The following is a 26,104-nucleotide window of genomic DNA, read 5'->3' on the forward strand; positions in this document are numbered from 1 at the left end:
CCCTGCTGGGCAAGTATTCCAAAGCTCTTTAGCTCCACCGATTAGTGCTCGGAGGCACCCCATCCCACCAGGAAGCCTCTTGCGCAAAGACACTTATCTGTCTCGCTCCGTGGTTCGGCTTCCGTGCTGTCTTGCGCCAGTCTACTGGTTCTGCTGCTGCTGTTTATCTGCTGCTGCTTCTTGCCGACTACACTGTCTCTGGTGTCAGTCTTTCTTCTCACTGCCTCTGAGTCACCAGAATTGTCTGACATCCATAATTCCACCAACAATCTCTTCAAGGCAATCTAGGCTTTTTACTATTAGGTATTTTAAAATTCTTCCAGCCTCTACCATTCACAACTTCCAAACCATATCCACGTTTTAGGTATCTGCCAGAGCAGCACCCCATTCCTGGTAAAATTCTGTCTTAGTTGTCTAGCGCTGCTATAACAGAAAAACCGTAAGTAGATGGCTTTACTAAACAGAGATTTATTCTTTCACAGTCTGGGTGGCTAGAAGTGCGAATTCAGGGTGCCAGCTCCAGGGAATGCATTCACTATCTGTCAGCTCTGGGGGAGGGTCCTTGTCATCAATCTGGTCTAGGAGCTTCTTAGTACAGGGACCCCAGGTCCAAAGGTTGCCTGCGCTCCTGGCCCCTCTTGCTTTTATATCTCAAAAGAGATTGACTTAAGATACAACCTAATCCTGTAGATTTAGTCCTGCCTCATTAACATAACTGCCTTTAATTCTGCCTTATTTACATCTTAGAGGTTAGGATTTACAATGCATGGGATAATCACATCAGATTACAAAAAGGTGGACAACCACACAGTACTGGCAGTCATGGCCTAGCCAAATTGATACACATTTTTGGGGAATATAATTCAATCCATAACAGCTACTTTTCTGGTACCTGGTAGCCAGGGTGAGTTTTGAAAAAGAACAAAAAAGCCCTTAGTTTGATGTGCATAAACCCAAATGGTGATGTGAAAAACAACTGACCCTAGGAACCCTCCTGTTCTCCAGAGTTATCCTCTCATTTCTTTCCTGTGAATTGACTGTTGTACTACCTGGGGGCTGCTACTTCAGTACTGAAACATCTTACTAATTTAAAATTTATTTCTGTTATGCCTTTTCCCAAAAAGAGTATGAAGTTGCTTCCAACAAAACATACAAAAGGTTAATAAAGTGAAAAGAACAATACTGTCAAAGAAAGAAGAAAGCAAATATTTAACTGACTCTTGGGGGTGCTGAATTTCTGTTAAAGGTGGTAGAATAATTTGAAAGCGGGTAGTGGTTATGGTTATTCATATAGTTATGATGAATATAATGAATGTTACTGAATTGTATGTGTAAAAATTATTGAATTGGCAGTGTTTTGTTGTGTGTGTATATATATATGCACACTAAAAAAGTAAACTAAAAATGTGTTTTCTCAGTCAGGGTTAAAAGAAAATTTATTGCTTTTTAAAGACATTGTAAAAGTAACATATGCTTGTTTGAAGAAATATCAACAGTAAGGAAGTGTGTAATATCTCATTCCCTTTCCCCCTGTATGCATATAATTTCATTCTTCAAAAGTCACTGCCTATAACAGTATGGTGTTTAGTACTTCCAGATATCACCCCCTGCGTTCATTCAGGAGTTTGATGAAATTGGTAAGCAAATATTTCCAGCTTATATTCTCTTAAATGTTTTCAGTGTTGGCATTCCTTATTGCTCACTTTAAAATTAGATGCAGAGTCCGTAGAGTTGAAATTCTTACATAAAAGTTAAATTCTGACCAGTATTCTCAATTAGTTGGAAATTCATCATTCTTCTTTATTGCAGTAAGCTGTGACAGCGATAAGTAATTATAAGCAAAGCCAGTGTTTTCCTCAGGAAGCAGCTGGCTCCATTTCAGAGCCTAAGTGGGTACTCAGTTGAGATTTTGAGCCCCTGTACCAGTTAGAATGCATGCAGAATTGATTTTGTCCAAGAAAAATTTAAAAGGAGATATTAACATTTACCCTTGGTAGTAAAAAAAAAAAAAGAATTTCAGTCGAATTTCTGTGGAATTGTCCGACATCCGTAATTCCACCAGCAATCTCTTCAAAGGCAATCTTGGCTTTTACTATTAGGTACTGTAAAACTCTTCCAGCCTCTACCATTCACAATTTCAAAACCATGAGAGAGATTTAATTCGCGTAGTATTTTCCTGTCCCTGCCAGAATGAGGGCTTCAAAATCACGTAATTGAATGATACTGGCTATAAGCAAATCCTTTTATTTATTAAATAATTTTTATTGTGCTTTAAGTGAAAGTTTACAAATCAAGTCAGTCTGTCACATAAAAGCGTATATACACCTTACTCCATACTCCCATTTACTCTCCCCCTAATGAGTCAGCCTGCTCCCTTCTTCCAGTCTCTCCTTTCGTGATTGTTTTGCCAGTTTCTAACCCTCTCTACCCTCCCATCTCCTCTCCAGAAAGGAGATGCCAACACAGTCTCAAGTGTCCACCTGATACAAGTAGCTCACTCTTCTTCAGCATCTCTCTCCAAGCCATTGTCCAGTCCCTTCCATGTCTGATGAGTTGTCTTCGGGAATGGTTCCTGTCCTGGGCCAAGAGAAGGTTTGGGGACCATGACCGCCGGGATTCTTCTAGTCTCAGTCAGACCATTAAGGCTGGTCTTTTTATGAGAATTTGGGATCTATATCCCACTGTTCTCCTGCTCCCTCAGGAGTTCTCTGTTGTGTTCCCTGTCAGGGCAGTCATCGGTTGTGGCCAGGCACCATCTAGTTCTTTCTGGTCTCGGGATGATGTAAGTCTCTTGTTCACGTGGCCTTTTCTGTCTCAGGCTCATAGTTATCGTGTGACCTTGGTGTTCTTCATTCTCCTTTGATCCAGGTGGGTTGAGGCCAATTGATTAAGCAAATCCTTTTATTCCTCTACTCTCACCCCCAAAGTGACTTAAAACAACAAGTGTTTACTTTTTTTCTTTTTAAATTGTGGTTGTTATTGTTGTTAGGTGCCATAAGCGACTCTATGCACAACAGAACGAAACACTGCCGGGTCCTGCACCATCCTTACAGTTGTTGTTGTGCTTGAGCCCATTGTTGCAGCCACTGTGTCAATCCACCTCCTTGAGGGTCTTCCTCTTTTCCGCTGACCCTGTACTTTCCCAAGCATGATGTCCTTCTCCAGAGACTGATCCTTCCTGACAACATGTCCAAAGTATGTAACACGCAGTCTCGCCATCCTTGCTTCTAAGGAGCATTCTTGGTTGTACTTCTTCCAAGACAGATTTGTTCATTCTTTTGGCAGTCCGTGGTATATTCAATATTCTTCCCTGACACAGTTCACAGGCGTCAGTTCTCCGTCAGTCTTCTTATTCGTTGCCCAGCTTTCACATGCATGTGATGTGATTGAAAATACCATGGCTTGGGTCAGGCTCACCTTAGCCTTCAAGGTGACATCTTTGCTCTTTAACACTTTAAAGAGGTCCTTTGCAGCAGATTTACCCAATGCAACGTGTCTTTTGATTTCTTGACTGCTGCTTCCATGGCTGTTAATTGTGGATCCAAGTCAAATGAAATCCTTGACAACTTCAATCTTTTCTCCGTTTATCATGATGTTGCTCATTGGTCCAGTTGTGAGGATTTTTGTTTTCTTTATGTTGAGGTGCAATCCATACTGAAGGCTGTGGTCTTTGATCTTCATTAGTAAGTGCTTCAAGTCCTCTTCACTTTCAGCAAGCAAGGTTGTGTCATCTGCATGACACAGGTTGTTAATGAGTCTTCCTCTAATCCTGATGCCCCGTTTTTCTTCATATAGTACAGCTTCTCGGATTATTTGCTTAGTGTACAGATTGAATAGGTATGGCGAAAGAATACAACCCTGACGCACACCTTTCCTGACTTTAAACCAATCAGTATCCCCTTGTTCTGTCCGAACAACAGCCCCTTGATCTATGTAAAGCTTCCTCATGAGCACAATTAAGTGTTCTGGCATTCCCATTCTTTGCAATGTTATCCATAATTTGTTATGATCCACACAGTCGAATGTCTTTGCATAGTCAATAAAACACAGGTAAACATCCTTTGGTATTCTCTGCTTTCAGCCAGGATCCATCTGAGATCAGCAGGGATATCCCTGGTTCCACATCCTCTTCTGAAACCAGCCTGAATTTCTGGCAGTTCCCTGTCGATATACTGCTGCAGGTGTTTTTGAATGATCTTTAGCAAAATGTTGCTTGTTTGTGATATTAATGGGAAACCCTGGTAGGGTAGTGGTTAAATGCTACAGCTGCTAGCCAAGAGGTCGGTAGTTCGAATCCACCAGGCGCTCCTTGGAACCTCTATGGGGCAGTTCTACTCTGTCCTGTAGTGTCGCTGAGTCGGAATCAACTGGACGGCAGTGGGTGGGTTTGGGTGATATTAATGATGTTGTTCTATAATTTCCACATTCGGTTGGATCACCTTTCTTGGGAATAGGCATAAATATGGATCTCTTCCAGTCGGTTGGCTAGGAAGCTGTCTTCCATATTTCTTAGCATAGACAAGTGAGCACCTCCAGCACTGCATCCGTTTGTTGAAACATCTCAGTTGATATTCCATCAATTCCTTTAGACTTGTTTTTTGCCAGTGCCTTCAGAGCAGCTTGGACTTCTTCCTTCAGTACCATCGGTTCCTGATTATATGCTACCTCTTGAAATGGTTGACCATTGACTAATTCTTTTTGGTATAATGACTCTGTGTATTCCTTCCATCTTCTTTTGATGCTTCCTGCATCATTTAATATTTTCCCCATGGAATCCTTCACTATTGCAACTCGAGGCTTGAATTTTTTCTTCAGTTCTTTCAGCTTGAGAAATGCCGAGCATGTTCTTCCCTTTTGGCTTTCCATTTCCAACTCTTTGCACGTGTCGTTATAATACTTTACTTTGTCTCCTTTAGCCAGCCTTTGAAACCTTCTGTTCATTTCTTTTACTTCATCAATTCTTCCTTTTGCTTTAGGTGCTCAACGTTCGAGAGCAAGTTTCAGAGTCTCCGACATCCGTCTTGGTCTTTTCTTTCTTTCTTGTCTTTTCAATGCCTCTTGCTTTCTTCATGGATGATGTCCTTGATGTCGTTCCACAACTTGTCTGGTCTTCGGTCACTAGTGTCCAGTGCATCAAATCTATTCTTCTCATGGTCTCTAAATTCAGGTGGGATATACTCAAGGTCATACTTTGGCTCTCGTGGATTTGCTCTGATTTTCTTCAGTTTCAGCTTGAACTTGCATATGAGCAATTGGTGGTCTGTTCCACAGTCGGCCCCTGGCCTTGTTCTGACTGATGATATTGAGCTTTTCCATCATCTCTTTCCACAGATGTAGTCAAGTTGATTTCTGTGCGTTCCATCTGGCTAGGTCCATGTATAAAAAAAAAAAAAAAAAAAATTTTTTTTTTTTTTATAGTCGCCGTTTATGTTGGTGAAAGAAGGTATTTGCAATGAAGAAGCTGTTGGTCTTGCATAATTCTGTCATTCGATCTCCAGCATTGTTTCTCTCACCAAGGCTGTATTTTCCAGCTGCTGATCCTTCTTGTGTCTAACTTTCGCATTCCAATCGCCAGTAATTATCAGTGCATCTTGATTGTATGTTCGATCAATTTCAGACTGCAGCAGCTGATAAAAATCTATTTCTTCATCTTTGACCCTAGTGGTTGGTGTGTAAATTTGGATAATAGTCATATTAACTGGTCTTCCTTGCAGGCGTATGGACATTATCCTGTCACTGACAGCATTGTACTTCAGGATAGATCTTGAAATGTTCTTTTTGACGATGAATGCAACACCATTCCTCTTCAAGTTGTCATTCCCAGCATAATTGTGGTAAAAATATATATATAACAAAATACTTGCCGGTTCCATTATTTTTACATGTGCAGTTCAGTGACATTGATTACATTCATCATGTTGTACAGTTGTCATCACTGTTTTCCAGTTTTTTACCACCATTAGCAGAACCTCAGTGCTCCTTAAGCAATGACATGCCCTTTCCGTCTCCCCCCTCCTCTGGTAACCACTAATAAATGTTGGTCTCTGTGTATTTACCTATTACATGTAAGTGGGTGTGTACAGTATTTCCTTTTGTGACTGAGTTATTTCACTGAACATGTTTTCAAGGTTCATGTTGTAGCAGGTATGAGGACTTTCTCTTTAAGGCAGAGTAACATTCTTTTGTATGTATAATCCACATTCATATGTTGATAGACATTGACTGTTGTGAATAAGGTTGCAGTGAAGGTTGGTGTACTATGTACTGCCTTTTATTGTAGTAAAAGTCTTTTTCATATTTAAATTAAATACATCCAAGCCATTCTAACCTTTTTATCTGTGACCAGGTAGCTTTCAAAATATGTATGTGAATAAATTCCTTTTCATAACCAGATTATGGGAGAATTCTCTGTTGTCTGTTCCTCATTTTTCAGAGATGCTGTATCTTACAGTCTAAATGAAAACCGCACTGTCTGTGAAAAATATAAAATTTTACCCAGTCTGCAAATATTATCCAATTTTTAAAAACAAAATTTGTAAACATCTTAGTGTATTATTGAATATAAGAAATAGTGAACTTTTTTATTCTTTCGATAACATGTGTAGATGTACTCCAGGTTGCCCTTTTTACTGGTAGAAGTAGAGACGGACATTAAATATGTTAGTGTTATTCAAAGTTAATATTTTAATCACTTTCCCTTCTCCCCTGTTATCATTACTTTCAATTTGTCACCTTGTGTTTATTTCATTTTTTGTCATTGTTTAAGATTTCTTTTTCCCCCTTTTTGGTGGAATAATGTTGCTTTTCTGTGTGGAGTATGAGAGTCAAAGACTACTCATTCCATCATTTTGCAAACGTAGGCAAAACCTTACTACAGAACAGTTGATTGGGGTACACAAATTCCGTAACAAAAAGTAAAGGCTGCATTTACTGTGAGGTTAATTAAATGATTGTAGGGAACTAGTTGTTGAGGAGTTCTGAGAGTCAGGCTGTGTAAGCCAAATTAGTCCTCTCGGGTGGAGTTCAGTATAAACAGATAATATATAACTCATTGTGAGAAGTGTACTTAATAATAAGTCAAAAACCAAACCAGTTGGAATTGACAGCAACGGGTTTGGTTTTTTTTTTTAAATACTTCAGGGCTAGGAACTCAAACCAAACCCAACCCACTGCCCTGGAGTCAGTTCTGACTCATAGTGATCCTATAGGGTTTCCGAGGCTGTCTATCTCTATGAAAGGAGACTGGCGAAACTTTCTCCGTGGAGCCGGTGGTGGTTTAGAACCACTGACCTTTCTGTTAGCAGTCGAATGCCATAACCACTGCACCACCAGGGCTCCTTGCACTAGCAACAGAGTCAGGTATTCTGTAGATTGCACTTTTTCTCCCTGTTAATTATGAACTTGCCTATTTATCTTAAGTTTCTAAATAAAAATGATACTTTAAGTGCCTTTTAATTTTCACATTGCTATATTCATTATTGAAATTCTGTATTCTTTTTTTTTCCTAGTTGAAAAGAACTCTAAGAAATAAGGTCATCTCTCTAGAGCATAGAAGTAAAAAAGGTGTCCGTGGGCATCCTGTTACTTCTAAGGCATCATCAGAAAGGTAAGATACATGGGTGTGACATAGGGTGATTACAGTGTGTATAAGTTGTGCGACCACGGACAGTTCCTTTAAGCTCTGAGTCTCACTTATCACAACTTTTGAAATGCGGTAAAACCTACAAAAACCAGAACCTGTGTAAGGTGGAAACCTGTCAGAGAAGGAAAACACAAATGTTTTTGACTAAAAGTGGTAAGACTACACCCTGTCAAAGGCGAGAAACTTGCAAGACCTGGAAAAATAAGGCAGTTCTGCTGCGTTCTAGCTCTCACAGGTTTCGCTGTATGAGGCTTGAACTCAGTGCTTCCTAACTTTCCTTCTAACCTCTAACTTTCTGTGTATCTAAGTCATTTTAACTCCTTGTTTTTGTAGATTCTGGTAAGATTTAGCTGACAGTGCAGGAGTTACATATAGACTAATATAATATTCAACTCATCATTTTTGGCCCTGCAGGGAGGAACCATACTCCATTTAGTCATAAAAAGTACTAATAAATTATGGATATACTGAAATTCTGCAAGATTCAAATTGTAGCCATCTTTGGAAGGAGTTTAGAGCATTTCAGGGTTATACTATCAATCAGTGATTAGAAAGTTGTTATTCTGAAAGAAGATATTGAATTTCCCTTTTTAACATAGGGAGTGAATAAAAAATTACAATTACCTGGGGTTAAAAGCTTGCAAGTGGCCATCCAAAGTACAGCAATTGGTCGCTGTTCACGTGAAGCAGCAGAGGATGAAGGAGAGTCAGGAATTGGAGGAGGAAATGGAATGTATGTCTGATTGCCTCCGTGAATAACTGTCTCCTTTGCCACGTGATCAGAAGAACTGGAAGGTGCCTCACTACCATTACTGAATGTTTTGATCAAAGATCCTATAGAAGAATCCTGATCAAAAGGGAGGAAAATTTGGAACAGAATATAAAATTTTAATGGAATCCAGGATTTCTGGAGCTAATGAGGCTGAATGAACCCTGAGATGAACTGCTGCTCTGAGATAATCTTTAAACCAAAACTTTTTCCTCAAGTCTTCTTTGAACCAAACAATAGCTTAATTAGTAAAGAATGTTTGCCTTGAGCATTGTGCACTTTTAAAGAATTATCTGCGTGGGATCAAGTTGTCACCAGCAGCTTGAAAAGTTAGACGAGAAACTTGGGGGGTGGGGACAGTGAGTTTATGTTAATAGTGGTGGAATAATTTAGAAAAGGATAGAGGGAATGATTGTACAACTTGAAGAATATAATCAGTGTCACTGAATTGTACATGTGGAAATTGTTGAATTGGTGTATGTTTTGCAGTGTATATTTTCACCAAAAAAAAAAAAAAAAAATTATGAAAAAAATGGCAGTTAATACCAGAGTAAAAATTTCAGATTTTTGAAGATCACACAAATCAGAAGACTAATGGTATCCTTGCGTTTATGTCAGAGCACTCTGTAAGCTTCTTAGGCTTATTCTCTGCTTTCAAGTAAATAGTCTGTAGGAAATATAAAAATATATTGGTGACTCCAAAGCAATTTATGTAACCCTGGCCTTCAGCCATACTAGGTATAAATTACTAAGGTAAACTGGGCCTTTATTTAGGTACAAAGATGATGGTTTGAAGCTCAGAACAACCACAAACTAAGTTTATAGACTTGGTTTTTCAAAGATTATCAAGACCATGTCATAAATAGTATTCGATTTGAGAGATGGTGTGCTAGAAGTAATGGGATCATATTTTTCAATTAAAAAATCAAATCATATTTTCTGAAAGGTTTGCACATTCAGAGTTGTTCCCTTTAATGGAAGAGAGATGATCCCGAAGACCTTGCAGGGTTCATGTCTCATCAGTCAAACCTTATTTTCCCATAAGAAGGCCTGTAAAGTGGTGGAGATAAGTTCTTGGAGGATATTAGTGGCCGTTGTGACGTATTACTACTTTAATACTGCCTTTTGTTTTACTGGCATTATCTCTAATATTTTTCAGTTTGTCCTCCTAAATTATCAGTCCAATATAAAATGGCAATTTTTAAGCCTCCTTAAAGAGTGTATGATATTTGACTTCTGTTCCAAGGTTACTGATTATCAGGCTTGTTGTCAGCACTAGCATAACATCTGCTTAATATATACTTCATGACATTGTTAGAGGATAAAGATTAAAAAAAATTTTCGTAAAGCAAAAAGAAAGTTTTATTTGGCATACGTTCAAAGAGGTAAAAGTGGGAAACGGACAAGCATGCTGCCAGAGCCATGTCTGCCTGAGTCCAAGGAAATATTATAGATAGGCAAGAATGGGAAAACGGACAAGCATGCTGCCACAGCCATGTCTGCCCGAGTTGGAGGAACCTTAGAGAATCATCAGTATATATTGACATTACAAATGGGCAAAATCATTGAAAGAGTCACCTTTTCACAGATTAGCTAGAAACTGATCCTACATTTTAAAATGTCTTTCTTAACAGTCATTGGTGCAGGTTTCAGTAACAGCCAGGAGGGTCCTCATTGGTCCAACAAATTTTCTGTTCACTAAATGCTAATAGAAAAAGATAAGAGTGGAAAGTCTTTTGTGTTCTGTTTTATGATTTGTTTACATGAAGCATCCCTTAAAAGATATCCTAGCTATTGTCTTTATACCTCAGGGCCCACTTGATGTGTCCTTGTGAGTCCTTGTGAGTCCAGCTCCAGCTGTGTCACATTCTCTGTGCTCAAGGAAAGGGAATAATGACTCCAATATTTTTTCCTAAATCATTCCCTCCTGTTGATCAGAGATTGGAGATAACACATTGATAATTAATATCTGGACTTAGTCGAGCTCCTAGATGGCAGCCATGGCAGGCTCTTTAAACTCATGGTGCTGATTTTCCACAGGATACCATCTTGTTCTTCACTAGGACCTTAAGTAAGAGCCATATTCTCATCAGTTGCATTGCCTAAGTGAGCAGAATGTGTGTACATCAACATTTCAGCCCAAGGCCTTCTTTTGCGTTTTAAGTGTATAAGATAATAGAGGATAAGTTTTATTATACCTAATACTATCAGGATGTAGACTAAGAATATTACTATACCTTGCAGTAGCGATCTAGCCTATGTACTTATTCCTGATGGTAGCCGACCAAATAAATCTGGTGTTCGTAAGGGTGTTATGGTATGTAACCAAGTGGCTTGCTGTCTAATTCTGTGTATGTCCTGTCTATAGCACAGACTGTACTCTCTTGGACTAATTTAAAAATCTAAGGCTATTATGTTATCTCATGTCACCTTGGCTTAATGAGGTCAGAGGTTGCTTTTTGTTTCCATCCCATTAGCAACTTCATCTGCAATTTGTCCCATAGTGATTGAGAAATTTCATAAAGATTTCTCCAATTCAACTATACCATAAGTAGGAAATAAAACTGCCAGCCATACTCTGAGTGTTGGACTAGTGAGCTTTCTTCTGACTTTAATTTTACAATGTGTAGCAATTTAACATTACCTTTCCAGTATTTGGGAACCCTGGTGGCGTAGTGGTTAAGTTCTACGGCTGCTAACCAAAAGGTCGGCAGTTCTGATCCACCAGGCGTTCCTTGGAAACTCTGTGGGGCAATTTTGCTGTGTCCTGTACGGTCACTATGAGTTGGAATCAACTCGACAGCAATGGTTTTGATTTGGTTCCAATATTTATTAGCACCATTACTATGTATATCTAAAGGTAATCCTAAAGTTCCCAAAGTGCATTGCCCCTGTGTTCATCAGGAATCTAAACAAGTGATTGCCCACAAGAATTTACAATCTGTTGGATCATCTAAATTAGTATAGTTGGATCTACTACACAAAAATGTGTATCCATAAGGAGCACACAAATTTTGTCTAGAGGAAACAAAGTATAGAAAAATCTACATGTGACACACAAGTTTCCATTTGAGAATTCATGATTAGCAAGATAATACAGGGTGGACCTCTCCCGTTGGAGGTCTCTATTAATCTACTTAAAACATACTGTGTATCCTTCCTGAGAGCAGGCTGCCCCTTCTTGGTTTACCTATTAACAGTCATGGGTCGCTTTCTCAGAAATAGAAGTGGAACCTAAGACAAAATGGAGCCTGAGCCATGGGGTCTGTCTCCTCTGAGAACCTGGTTTCTTTAAGATGCATAAATTTCTGCATAGTAAGAGTGTGAGAGTTTGATTCCAAACGTTAGACAGGTATTTCATAAAACATTGTCTGGAAGACGGATTAAACTAATTATGATTTACCTTAAACGTAGCTCCCAGTCTGTTCTTTGGAGTCAGTTTCACAAAACAGCCTGAACTCGTCCAAAAAAGCACAAGGCCCAGGGTGAAAGGGTGTTACTAATTCAACTGGACCATTGTTTGACTCAAAAGTGGCTTCAGGAATCAGATAAAAAAATTTTTTTTTATATAATATATAGGTATAATATACTATATAATAATTTTGAGATATAATGCCATATAGTCAGTATATACCAAGATTATCAAGTCTCTAAATACCTGAATAGTAATGAAAAAACTTCATAGTTAAACAATGTGAATTCCCCAATCAAACCATTAGCTTTGATGAAGTTGCGATCAAGTTAGCAATTAAGAAATAATAAAATTATGACATAATGTTATGTCTTTGATGTCTGATATTAGGCAAAAACAAAAGGAAATACTAACATACAAATTTTAACCCAAAGAGAATCAAGTGCTTCTCTTGATTTTGATAGCACATTCCATGTAATTTATTAAATAAGACTTTTTAACACTTTTCCTTTATAAAAATTTTTGTGACTTCCCATGGAATTTCAAAGTTGTCAGGAGTTTATTATAGGTCACTGTGAAACAGTATGTAAGTTATTTAACCAAAGATCTTAAAGTTAATAACCTTACCTTTTTTTTTTCTGTCTCAAGCCATGTTGCTTGATTTTTGACTCTGGACTCGTATTCTAATGAGAGACCAAACCTTTGCCTTCCAGGCAGATTACACAAAGCATAAATTAACTCTTCAACTCAGAAATCAAAGAAAATTTTGTTATTTTAGCAGGGAGAAACCAATTCTTTGTTTTATATGCTATTTAAAATCTCATAAACCATTAAACTTTAGTCAGATAAAACTTTTGACCATATCAAATAAATTTCTTTTTAATAAACCTCTTAAGTGTTATTTTTGTTGCCTCTCTTACAGTGAATTGCTTGAAATGGCAAAAATGAACACACTCATTAGCAGACATACATATTCTTTCTCTTGTGGCTTAAAAAACAAAAGTATATAAACTTAAATTATGATAAATATCTCTTTACCCAATTTTATACCGGTAAGATACCTAAAAGATCTCGGAAATTATTTTAAGCCTGTATTATATAAAATATAACTGTAATTGAAATAAAGTTTCTTTAAACATTCTAAGTTTTCATTCAGCTTTTAGTATTTCCCGTATTTTTCCCAATCTAAAATTACTCTTAAAGATTTTATCAGCTGGCTTCAGAAATCACAAAGCCTCTGCTCAACTGACCAATTCAGTGATATGGATATAACCTTAAGTCTCTGGTTAGCAGAAACACTTCTCCAGGCCGTTTCAGGTGTATCTCATTGTGATTCCTATTTTTTGACTTCTTTAAAGTTCCCCTACAATAGAGGGAACTTATTTATAGTTCTTTTATGATTGGGAACCACCCAACTTCTCAACTATAGCAGAGCTTCCTGGAGCTATATGACCTTGGAGACTGATGTTGTCCCACCCCTCTATTTTTTGACTCATGATAGAAAACAGGATTAGGGCATTCCAGTTCATTTACATATGTTTAAATTGATCTAGGCATTTTGAAAGGCAAAAGATAAACAACTCTTGGTAAGCAGTTTTACTTCCTCTTTATTACCTTTTATCTACCCAGTAAATAAAAGCTCTTTAGCAGTTTTGTAAATGAATCCATCAATTCTTGGGTAGTCTTTTTCTTTTCCCCTTAGGCTTGTCCTATGCCTTCTTTTACCCACTCTGGAGCTGCTAGTTTTACTTAAAGACAAAAGTTATCCCTTTTCCTTAAATAAAACACTTTTCATATAATATCCAGCTTAAGTTACTTAGAAAGGTTTTGCTTTTAAAACTGACATACAAAAAAAGTTTTTCAAAATAGCTACTAAAAGTCTGAATCATAAGATAGACACAAGATGCAGTTTTTCTCTTCGAAGCTGGAACTGAGTTTCTAAGGCAGCCTTATGGCTATCCTCAGCCATAGCCTCCAACCTGATACAAAACAGAAACTTAGACAACGCTGTAATCCAGAAGCAAGCTCTCAGAGCAAAAGGAGATGGAGAGTCCACATGAATTCACTGAACAATATCACACAAAAGAAGGATTTGGGGATTCTAGTTTCTTAAAGTGTATATAACAGTTTTTCATAAGGTGGACTCAATTCGATGAAAAAAAAGGTTCTAGATAAAACTTACTATCAAGGTCTCAGATGGAAGAATATTAGACCTTTTGACAAAACTGAGTATCAAACAAAAGTTCCCTAAAGAGGAAAGGAGAACACAAATGAAAGCTTATTTTCTCAAAGTTGTCACTTCTAGTATACTTGGTTTATAGCATTTTTTAAAATGAACCCCAAACTAATGTCTTGGTAAAAAAATGTCTTGGTAGAGGTGGGAAAATCCAGGCACATTTCTCAAAGATGTTAAGTTCTAAGGTTCAAGTTTTTGGTTTCCTTTTTTTGAACTTAATTCATTCTGCTGCCTAGACACCTAGACTCTTATTTTAGACTTTAAATATACTAGTTCCTCCAATTTGGAAAGTAAAGTAGCTACTGATGGTTTTAATTTTAACATTATGATTCTTTATTGAGAAACCATATAAAACATGTCAGGAGCTACCACTTTTCCCTGCAAATTTCATAGCACAGGTCAGGAGCTGCTACCTCATACTGAAAATTTGGCAAAACAGGTCAGGAGCTACCACCTCCCCCTGTGAATCTGGCAAAACAGAGCACTGTTTTCTAGGTTTTCTGTCAGCCACAGAAAGAAACCTAATGAGGAATGCTGCCGGACTTGGACAGTGTTTCGCTTAGATCGGGGGGTACCTTCATTGCGTGAGAGTTTGCTTGTGGGTGGCAGGCAGCCTAAGGTCATTCTCCCAGGAGATGATGAGTTCTTTGAAGGCAGGGGTAGGGTCTTTCTGGTAACACAGGACCTAGCAAAGGTTGAAATAGTGAATGGATGGATGAAATGTCTGGGGACGGCCAGGGTACTCTGAAGTCTGTCCTTCACCAGCAATAGATAAGAAAGCAGCCTCACCCTGCCCACACCTGGTCTGCTCTCAGCCTCAGGAGTCCCGCCTCCCCTCCCATCCCCATTCTCAGCCCTGGCACTGAGAGCTCTGCCCATCTGATCCGGTCACATGAGTCCTTAACGCTTGTGGTGGGCACCGGTGACTGCCCTTACGGCATTTATTGGTCGACCAGTGCCCAAATTTTTGTGGCTTATAGTGACTCAGAGCTGTTTGAAAATCGAATTACTTCTTTAATGTTTGAAATGCCTGAATCCACACCTAAACTGCAGTTCACCAGATGAGTTGCTAGATAGCACTTTTAACCAAATGACCAAGCAAAAACCTAAGAAAGAGTCAAACAGATATGCCGAACAAAATTTAAGGAAACAGGAGAAAGAACAAAAAAGAATAAGCAAAGGCTGGTTTTCTGAGAGCACTCACCCTGTCAGTGTCAAAGGGACATGGAGTGCAAATGCGTGGGTCCAGAAGGTAGGACCTCTCTTCACTGGCTTCTGCTCCTCAGTCCAGGTGTCCTTGAGGTTGACTGTATTTGTAGCTTCAGAAACCCTTTGCAAATATGCCATTAACTGTTGTAGGTTAAAAACATCGCAGAGTTTAGTAAAGCCAAAAGAAAGTTTTATTTGGTATATGTTCAAAGAGGCAAAAGTGGGAAATGGACAAGCCTGCAGCCAGGGCCATCTCTTCCCGAGTCCAAAGAATATTACAGAATAGGCAAGAATGGGAAAACGGACAAGGATGCTGCCACAGCCATGTCTGCCCGTGTCCAAGGAATATTACAGAATAGGCAAGAATGGGAAAATGGACAAGCAAGGTGTCACAGCCATATCTCCCTGAGTCTCAAAGATTTAAAATTTTAGTAACAGTGGATGTTGACATAATAGCACAACATCGATCAAAATCAGCATCTTTTTATTTAATTATTAAATAATTTTTATTGTGCTTTAAGTGAAAGTTTACAAATCAAGTCAGTCTCTCACATATAAACTTACGTACACCTTATTACATACTCCCACTTACTCTCCCCCTAATGAGTCAGCCCGCTCCCTCCTTCCAGTCTCTCTTTTCATGACCATTTTGCCCGTTTCTAACCCCCTCTACCCTCCCATCTCCCCTCCAGACAGGAGATGCCAGCATAGTCTGAAGTGTCCACCTGACGCAAGTAGCTCACTCATCAGCATCTCTCTCCAACCCATTGTCCAGTCCAATCCGTGTCTGATGAGTTGACTTGGGGAATGGTTCCTGTCCTGGGCCAACAGAAGGTTTGGGAACCATGACCGCCAGGATTCTTCTAGTCTTAGACCATTAAGTCTGGTCTTTTTATGAGAATTTGGGGTCTGCATCCCACTGTTCTCTTGCTGCTTCAGGGGTTCTCTGTTGTACTCCCTGTCAGGGCAGTCATCAGTTGTGGCCGGGCACCATCTAGTTCTTCTGGTCTCAGGATGATGTAGTCTCTGGTTCCTGTGGCCCTTTCTGTCTCTTGGGTTCATAATTACCTCGTGACCTTGGTGTTCTTCATTCTCCTTTGATCCAGGTGGGTTGAGACTCATTGATGCATCTTAGATGGCTGCTTGTTAGCGTTTAAGACCCCAGACGCCACACTTCAAAGTGGGAATCGGCTTCTTTTTAATATACGAAAAGAACAGTGTTGTTCACAGGATCCTGACAAAGGAAGGTGGATGTTTCTTCTCAGTTGTCAAAGTGATGTAGCCACTAGCCAATAGTGTAATCAGTTTTATAGTTTACTCAGCTAGCCAGCTTTGGAATAATAGGATGTGATTTTTGATAAAATTTAGAGGGCTTTGTATTATTTTGGAAACGTATCTGGAGTAAGACTTTTTTAATTGCTAAGGTATATATTGCATTTGTTCAAACTGCCAAAGTTAAACTGTCCATAAAAGGCTCCTGCACTGTATTTGTAGGGTTATGTAACAATATTTAAAGGTAAAATTATTTTCGAAAAATCTGTGATGTATGGTAGAGAGGACCTGGATCACGTCCTAGTGGTTCAACTAGGAGAAGGCATCCTTTCTATACTTTTAAACTTCTAGTGTTTCTTTACCTTTATCAAAAGTTCTGGAACTTTGGATTCTTACTTTTTGTAAATCATCTTGCTAGATTCAAGTAGGTAAAATGTTTAGGGCTAGTTAGAATGTTTGGAAACTGAGGTGGGGTGGAACATGTTTGGGTGAAACTGGGTTAAATTGGTAGAAAGAGTTAGGAATTTGACTTGGTTCAAAACAATAAATAGGGGTGGGAAATTGTCGTGTATTTGCTTCACAACAAAATGAGCATATGTTCATATCTTTGTAAAATTCTTTTGTGTGAATATTTTTAGAAGAGAAGCAGTTTGGCTTGCCTTTTCTCCAGAACATCCCCCCCCCCCCAATTGAACTCATTTTCACCACCAGTGAGCTTACATTTGTACCTACGGACTTAGTGCTCTGGTAATATAACATTCTTATCAAGTTATTGTACTGTTCTTGCCTGCTAATCAGTATTTTGGGAGCTTTTGACATGTAAATAATGGAGCAGAATTGCCATGGCTGGACCTCTGAATACTCTATAATTATGGTGGCTAACATCTATTGTATGTTTATTTCATACCAGGAATTAGGATAATTTGAATTGTCTCATTTACTTTTTGCAAATCTGTGTGGTGGAAGTATTATTGGCCTTATTTTATAGATAAAGAAGCTTAGATCCTCTAATTCATTAGAATGAGGAGGAGTATTATTGGTTTATCTCTGGAAAACCTAGCTTGATATTAACCCAGAACAGTAGCCTTAATTTTTTGGTTTAGCCACATGTAAGTTGCTTCTGTGTGCAGGGAAGTAAAATCAACAAAAATATCTGAGAGTAAAACCTGCGAAAGTCAGAACCTGTGTAAGGCAGAAACCTGTCAGAGAAGGAAAACTGAAAATATTTTCCACTAATAGAGAGCAATAGAAAAGTGGTAAGACTGCGCCCTATCAGAGGCGGAAAACTTGCAAGACCTGGAAAAATAAGGCAATCCTGTTGAGTTCCAGCTCTCACATGTTTCACTGTATTTGAATTACTTTGGAACCTGTAAAACGCTATATGCTGTATTTGATCTCACTTTAAACCTTGTAATATTTTTTAGCGTCTTTTAAAAATAATTAACAGCTTTATTGAGATTTAATTTGTTGTTGTTAGTTGTCATCGAGTTGGCTCCAACTCATGGTGACCTTATGTATAACAGAATAAAACATTGCTCAGTCCTTCAAGATAGTTGGTATATTTGAGGCCATTGTTGCGGCTGTTGTCTCAGTCCATTTCCTTCATTTTCGCTGACCCTTACTTTACCAAGCATGTTGTCCTTTTTTAGCTTTTGGTCTTTCCTGAAGATGTGTCCAACGGAAGTGAGCCAGAGTCTCTCTAGCCTCCATTCTAAGAAGCATTCTGGTTGTATTCTAAGACTGATTTGTTCATTCTTCTGGCCAAACTGAAACCCATTGCCCTCGAGTAAATTCCTACTCAAGTCCGCAGTATATTCCGTATTCTTTGTCATCAACACAATTTGAATACATAATTCTTTTTCTGTCTTCCTTTTTCATTCCCCAGCTTTCGCATGCACATGAGGTGATTGAAAAGGCCATGGCATGGGTCAGGTGCATCTTATTTTACAGATGAGGAAACTTAGGCCCTCTAATTCATTAGAATGAGAAGGAATATTGTTAGTCATCAAAGTGACATCTTTACTTTTTAAACCTTTAAAGAGGTTGCACTAAGCAAATAACATTGGACAAATCCCACCTTCATTGCTACCTCTGTAGTAAGGATCAGCATGAATCCAGTCCCCAAAATGTGGAATGGAGCCAGTCCTCACCTTCCCATTCTTCCATCTTTGTTGCCAGCTGCTCACATGGCACACGCTCTCCTTTTGACCCAGAGTGAATCAGAGCTCAGAAGTTAGACAGTATGCAGTATTTCTCAGACCCTGCCCACCCAAAGCTAGGTCAGAGCTCACAAATTAAAAGGACACCTCCTTTTAGGCTGCCAGATAGGCAGATGCCAGCCCCTACTAACTCTCACTGCCTCTGTGGGTTTACTAATTCACTGGAATGACTCACAGAACCTTAAGGAGAGTACACTGTACTTACTACAGATTTATTACAAGCAAAAAGGAATATGAACAAAGGGATACATAGGGTGAGGTCTGGGAGGGGTCACAGGGGAGCTTCCATGTCCCAAAAAGGGATGTGCTACTCTCTTCCATTGCATGGTCCCAACCAGGAAGCTCCACCTGAACCTTCATTTTCAGGGCTCTTACTGAACTCAGCTTGGCTACGATATATCATGCCTCCTGGGGTTTAGTCAGTATTGGGCCCCCAGGCAGCCCCTCATTGTCTGGTCAGCCCCCATTCATTAACTGCAGGTGTTGTGGTACAACTTGAAAGAATCATGAACGGAAGGCCAGATTGCTTACTGCAAGGTGATTCCACACCTTGCAGAAGTCTTTTGTGGCATATTTGCCCAATGTAATACATTGATTTCTTAACTGCTGCTTTCATGGACATTCACCTTTGATCCAAGTAGAATGAAATTACTGACAATTTCAACTTTTTCTCTATTTATCGTGGTGTTGTTTATCAGTCCAGTTGTGAAGATTTTCATTTTCTTCATGTTCAGGTGTAATCCATACTGAAGGTTGTAGTCGTTAACCTTCAGTAAGTGCCTCAAATCATTTTCTGCAAGCAGGGTTATGTCATCTGCTTATCTCAGGTTGTTTAATAAGTTTTCTGCTAATCCTGTTGCCATGTTCTTGGTATAGTTCAGGTTCTTGGATTATTTGTTCAGCATATAGATTGAATAAGTACACACTATTTTAAATTTGGAACCACGCAATAGCCCCTTGTTCTGTTTGAATGATTGCCTTTTGATCCATGTGCAGATTTTACATGAGCCATAATTAAGTATTCTGAAATTCATATTCCTCATAATGTTATCCATAATTTGTTATGATCCACACAGTCAAATACCTTTGTTTTGTTGATAAAACACAGGTAAACACCTTTCTGGTATTCTCTGCTTTTGGCTAAGATCATCTGAAATCAACAATGATAACACTTGTTTCACTAGGTATAATTTATATACAATAAATTCACCCATTTTTGATGTCCTATTTTGGTATATTTACAGTGTCGTGTAGCCATCCCTACAACCTAATTTTGGAACATTTCCAGTATTCCTGAGAAGAAACTGCATGCCCGTTTGCAGCCACTCCCCTTCCCACCCACAGCTCTAGGCAACCGCTAACCTGCCTTTTATCTCTGTAGATTTGCCTTTTTTGGACATTTCATGTAAGTGGAATCTTAATGTGTTCTTTTGTGTCTGGCTTCTTTCATTGATCATAACATTTTTGAGGTTTATCCTTTTGAGGTTTATACATGTTGTGGCATGTATCAGTACCTTGTTTGCTTTTAATTTTTAAATAATTTTTCCACTGTTTGAGTATACATCATTGTGTTTATCACTCACCAGTTGGTAGACATTTGAGTTGTTTTCACTTTTGGCCAGTGTGAATAACGTTGCTATCAACAAGTCTTCGTGTCCACATGTTTCATTTCTCTTGGGCAGAAAACCTAGGATTGGGATTGCCATATCATATGGTAATTTTGTTTAGCTTTTGAGAAACTGCCAAATGGTTTTCTAAAATGGTTGCAACATTATCCATTTCCACTGGCAGTGTATGAGGGTCCCAGTTTTACCTTATCCTTGTCGACACGTGTTACTGGCTCTTTTATTGTAGCTGTCCTGGTGGATGTTAAAGGCTATTTCATTGTGATTTTGATTTGAATTTCCCTTCTAACTAATGGTTTTGGGGATGTTTTCTTGAACTTACTGGCCATTTGTATATCTTTAGAAAAATACCTATTTATATCTTTTCCTCATCTTTTAATTGGGTAATTTGTCTTTTTACTATTGAGTTTTAAGAGTTATTTTTATATTCTGGATACGAGTCTCTTATCAGGTATATGATTTGCCAGTATTTTCTCCTATTCTTTTGGTTTGCTTTTCACTTCTTGATGATGTCCTTTGAAACACGACAGTTTTAATTTTGATGAAGTTTCATTTATCACTTTTTTTTTTTGGTTGCTGTACTTTTGGTGTCATATCTGGGAAAGCATTGCCTAATCAAAGATTATGAAGGTTTATTCTGATGTTTTTTCCTAAGAGTTTTAGCATTTGGTCTTTGATTCATTTTGAGTTAATTTTTGTGTGCAGCGTGAAGTAGTGGTCTGAATTCATATTTTTCCCTGTGAATATTCAATTGTTCCAGCACCATATGCTGAAAAAGCTGTGACTTTCCCTTTGAATATTCTTTGCACCTTTGTTGACAATCAATTGTAAATTAAGAGTTTACTTCTGGACTCTCAATTCTGTTCCATTGATCCATATTTTTGTCCTTATCTAGTACCACCTCGTATTGATTACTGTAGCTTTGTACTAAATTTTGAAATTGGGAAGTGTGGGTCCTCCAACTTTGTTCTTTTTTTTTCAAATTGATTTTGCCATTTTGGGTCCTTTGCATTTCCATATGAATTTTAGGATTAGCATGTCAATTTTAACAAACCAACCAACCAACGCAGCAAGCATTTTGTTATGGATTGTGTTGAATCTGTAGACCAATGTGGGGAGTATTGCATCTTAACAGTATTAAGTCTTTAGATCAGTGAACAAGGAATGTCTTTCTGTTTATTTACCAGTTGCTATCGAGTTGATTCTGACTTGTGTTGACCCCTTGTGTGCCAGAGTAGAACTGTGTTCCATAGGGTTTTCAGTGGCTGAGTTTTTGGAAGTAGATGGCCAGGCTTTTCTTCTGAGACATATTTGGGTGGATGCAAACTTCTAACCGTTTGGTTAGCATTGAGTTTGTTACTCATATTCCCCACCCGGGAACTCCTTCCATTTATTTAGGTCGTCTTTAATTTCTAATTTTGCTGGAATCAACTCGATGGCAGTGCGTTTGGTTTTTTTAATTTCTTTCACCAGTGTTTTATAGTTTTCAGTGTGTCTTGAACTTCTTTTGTTAAATTTATTCCTAAGCATTTTATTCTTTTTGAAGTTATTGTGAATGAAATTGTATTCTTGGTTTTATTTTCAGGCTGTTCGTTGCTACTGTATAGATGTGCAGTTGATTTTTTTATGTTGATCTTTTGTATTGTGACCTTATTTAATTCATTTATTGTTATTGTTGCATGCATTGAGCTGATTCCACCTCATAGTGACCCTATATGACAGAGTAGAACTGACCCATAGGGTTTCCCAGATTGTAATCACCCTTTGACATAAGTGACTATCTTTTCCCTATCCAGGCAGGAAGCAGGAGATTTATTATGTAGAGAAATTATACCAGAGAGGCTCCAGGCTCCACGACACCCAGCACAGCAGGGAGTGAGGGTAAAGAAAAAGAGAGATGCTGTGGAATATTACACTTTCAGTCTTTAGTCCTTCAGCACCTTTTCCCAGTTGGCTCCCAAAATGTTAACTACTATACTTAAATTCTTTATTAGGAAATTAGTGGATTCTTTTCTGGAAAGAAAGCCACCCAAGACTCATAAAGAATGACATTTGGCGGGAAACTTGGCCCATGCCGTATAGCAAAAACTTTCAGTTGACAGATTCTATCCATGTACCCTGAGTTTACGATCAATTTTTTAAAACAATTTATTTTGGAAAAAAAAATTATTATTTTTGGTGAAAATATACATGGCAAAAGATATACCATCTTAACAATTTCTACATGTACAATTCAGTGATATTGGTTACATTCTTCAAGTTATGTAACCGTTCTCTCTATCCTTTTCCAAATTATTCCACCACCATAAATGTAAACTTACTGCCACCTAAGCCTCTCATCTAATCTTTCGAGTTGCTGTTGTCAGCTTGATCCCATATAGATAATTCTTTAAAAGACCACAATACTTAACGCGGACAGACATTACAAATTAAGTTAAACTATTTTCTGGCTTAAAAAAGACTTTAGGCGATAGTTTTGATTTGAGGTTTAAGGTTTAAAGGTTATCTCAAGGCAATAGTTTCAAGGGTTCATCCAGCCTCAGTGGCTCCAGATAGTCTGGATTCCATCGAGAATTTGAAATTCTCTTCTGCATCTTCTCCCTTTTGATCTGGATTCTTCTATAGGATCTTTGATCAAAATTTTTGGTAATGGTATTTGGGCACCATCCAGTTCTTCTCATCTCATGGCAAAAGAGGCAGGTTTTCATGGAGGGAACCAGACACATGTTCCATTTCCACTTCTGATTCCTGAAAAACAATTTATTCTTATAGACAGCCAAGATTTCTAGACAGTTTCTAACATGAAAAACAGATGTAAATAAACACAACTCGTAGGAAAGGGACAATAGAGTGAACCAACAACAACAACAACACTTCAAGAATAAAAGAAAATGATAGTATCTCAGAGTTGTCAAAGGAAGGGATGTAAGTAACTGAAATAGAGATGAAAGGCTTTATTCAGGGATGTGCATAAGGTATAACTTGAAGACCAGGTGGCTTTCTGATGAAGCAGACTTTTGGTAGGGTGGGGGAAGGTTGAGTTTACGTCCTTGTGATTTTGGCTTAGGCAGCAGTTTTTGACTTCCAATTGAAACGCAGGGTTGGAAGTCATTCCTACCATTGTGCCCCTCACTCAGGGTCCTCATAGCCATCAGTACAGTATTTTCTAAGGATTTTTGCAAGTCTCATGGCTTATCAGCTAGTCAAAGTTTTAGAGTGGAGGAAGTATGTAGCAAAAAAAAAAAAAAAAAAAGAACAAAGGCAGAAAGCAGGGGCAGTCTGGAGACCTTTCGTTATGCTTATCTTGTCCTTTTGCAGATTGATATTACATCTGTTAAGGAGTCCCTACAGCGCAGTAGTTAAATGCTAGGCTGCTAACTGAAAGATTGATCATTGGAACCCACCCAGCTGCTGTGTGGAAGAAAAGACCTGGTGATCTGCTCCCGTAAAGATTACAGCCTAGGAAACACTATCGGGTAGTCCTGCTCTGTCATATAGGGTGGCTGTGAGTTGGAATTGACTCAGTGGCACACCACCACAACCACCATCATGACATTACATCCATTAAGAATAGACAGGAAACTATTAAAAGTGTCGTTTAGAGAATAAGACGGAACTCTTGAGCATTAAAAATAGGACAGTTTTTTTTTTTTTTTTTTAGAAACTTAAGAATCCAGTAGAAGATAAAGCTAGAATTTCCTTCCAGAAAATCAAAGAATCAGATTAAGCAAGAAAAAGTAAGGTAATTAGAGCATCAAACTAGGTGGTACCAAAAACCCATTGCTGTCAAGTTAATTCCAACTCATAGTGACCCTATAGGACAGAACAGAACTGCCCCATAGGGATTCCATGGCTGTAATCTTTATGGAGGCAGTCTGCCACATCTTTCTACCCCAGAGCAACTGGTGGGTTTGAACTGCCAACCGTTCAGTTAGCAGCCAGGCACTTAACCACTGCACTACCCTCCCGTGCTGTCGAGTACTGCACTACCAGGGCTCCTTAATTAGGTGGTAAAAAAAAAAAAAAAAAAGGTGGTACAATAGCGAAATAATAGGAACGCCAAGTAGAGAAAATGGAGGGAAGAATTTGTCAAAGAAATACTACAAGACATTTCTGAGGTCTGAAGAATGTACATTTCATATGGGAGAGGCTTAATGAATGTCTAGCACTATGAATGAGGGGTGGGGGGAGTTGAGTGGAGGAAAGGGGAGAAAGGAAACTCTTTCCTAAGTTTATCATCATGAGATTTCAGAACACCACAGGTAAAGTAAAGATCCTGGCAGGTTCCAGAGGTTTAAAAAAAAAAAGTCACATACACAGGATCAGGAATCACAGTGGCATTTCACTTCTCAGGAGCAATACTGAAAGCTAGAAGATTACAAAGTAATGTTTACAAAAATCAGAGGGAAAAGATTTTCATCTTAACATTCTATACCCAAACGATCAAGTGTTTCGGTAGAATTAAGCCATTTGTAGACATGCAGTTCTCAGAAACATCACCTTCCTTGTACCCTTTCTTGGGAGGCTATTTTAGGATGTGCTTCACTAAAATGGGAGTTTAAAAGGGCTCACTTTTTTTGTAGAGGGCCATGTAATAATTTTGGGTTTGTGAGCAACATACTGTCTCTGCGGCATGGTCTTCTTTCTTTTTCCTTTCTTCTGCTCTCCTCCCCTTCCTTCCCTTTTCCTCTTTCAGTTCAACATAACCCTTAAAATGTAAAAGTCCCAGAGACTCCATCAGCCTGAGACCAGAAGAACAAGATGGTACCCGGCTACCTCCAGTGACCACCCTCACAGGGAACACAACAGAGAGTCCCTGACTGAGTGGGAGAAAAGTATGGAACACAACTCAAACGCATAAAAAGATCAGACTTAATGGTTTGACAGAGACTGGAGGAACCCCTGAAGCCATGGCATCTGGATGCTATGTTAACCCAGAACTAAAACCATTTCTGAAGACCACTCTTTAGGCAAAGATTAGACTGGACTATAAAACATATAATAGTACTTGTGAAGAGTGTGCTTCTTAGTTCAAGCAGATACATGAGCCCACATGGGTGGCTCCTCTCTGGAGGCAGGATGAGAAGGCAGGAGGGGACAGGAGCTGATTGGAGGGACGTGGGAAACCTGAGGTGGAACGGGGGATTGTGCTGTCACATGGTAGGGATTGCAGCTAGTGTCACATGACAATACGTTTATGAAAATTTTGTATGAGAAATTAATTTGAGCTGTAAACTTTGACCTAAAGTATAATTAAAGAAAAAAGATTGATGACACGGCCGTTCCGCTGGAACCGACAGAGAGGGAGCCTTCCCCTGGAGCTGGCACCCTGAATTTGGGCTTCTAGCCTCCTAGACTGTGAGAGAATAAATTTCTCTTTGTTAAAAGAAAAAATGTAAAAGGCGTTCATAGCTCATCTTGTTGTTGTTAGGTGTCCTTGAGTCGGCTCTGACTTGTAGTGACCTTGTGGGTAACAGAACAAAATGTTGCCCAGTCCTGTGCCATCTTACTGATTGTTGGATGTTTTTGTCCATTGGTTTGGCTGTTGTTTCAAGCTGTATAATTGAGGGTTTCTCTCATTTTCACTGACCCTCTACTTTACCAGTGATGCTGTTCTTTTCTAGCAGTTGATCTTTCTAGATGACACGTACAAAGTCAGTAAGCTGAAGTCTTGCTGTCCTCGCTTCTAAGAAGCATTCATAGCTCACAGGCCTTGGAAA

At 38.7% G+C, this 26,104-nt stretch overlaps 1 protein-coding gene across 6 annotated transcripts in view; it reads left to right on the forward strand.

Annotated features, from left to right (window-relative positions):
* SENP7 (SUMO specific peptidase 7) overlaps positions 1 to 26,104 on the forward strand; it is a 174,173-nt gene that overhangs the window by 34,638 nt on the left and 113,431 nt on the right. For all 6 annotated transcript variants that reach the window (XM_023559053.2, XM_064273043.1, XM_023559056.2 and 3 more), the window contains exon 4: positions 7,509 to 7,606. In XM_023559053.2, the coding sequence (XP_023414821.1) occupies positions 7,509 to 7,606 (98 nt within the window). The remainder of the gene's footprint in view (positions 1 to 7,508; positions 7,607 to 26,104) is intronic.

This window comes from Loxodonta africana, chromosome 20 (assembly GCF_030014295.1).
Source record: "Loxodonta africana isolate mLoxAfr1 chromosome 20, mLoxAfr1.hap2, whole genome shotgun sequence".
Lineage (NCBI taxonomy): Eukaryota > Metazoa > Chordata > Mammalia > Proboscidea > Elephantidae > Loxodonta > Loxodonta africana.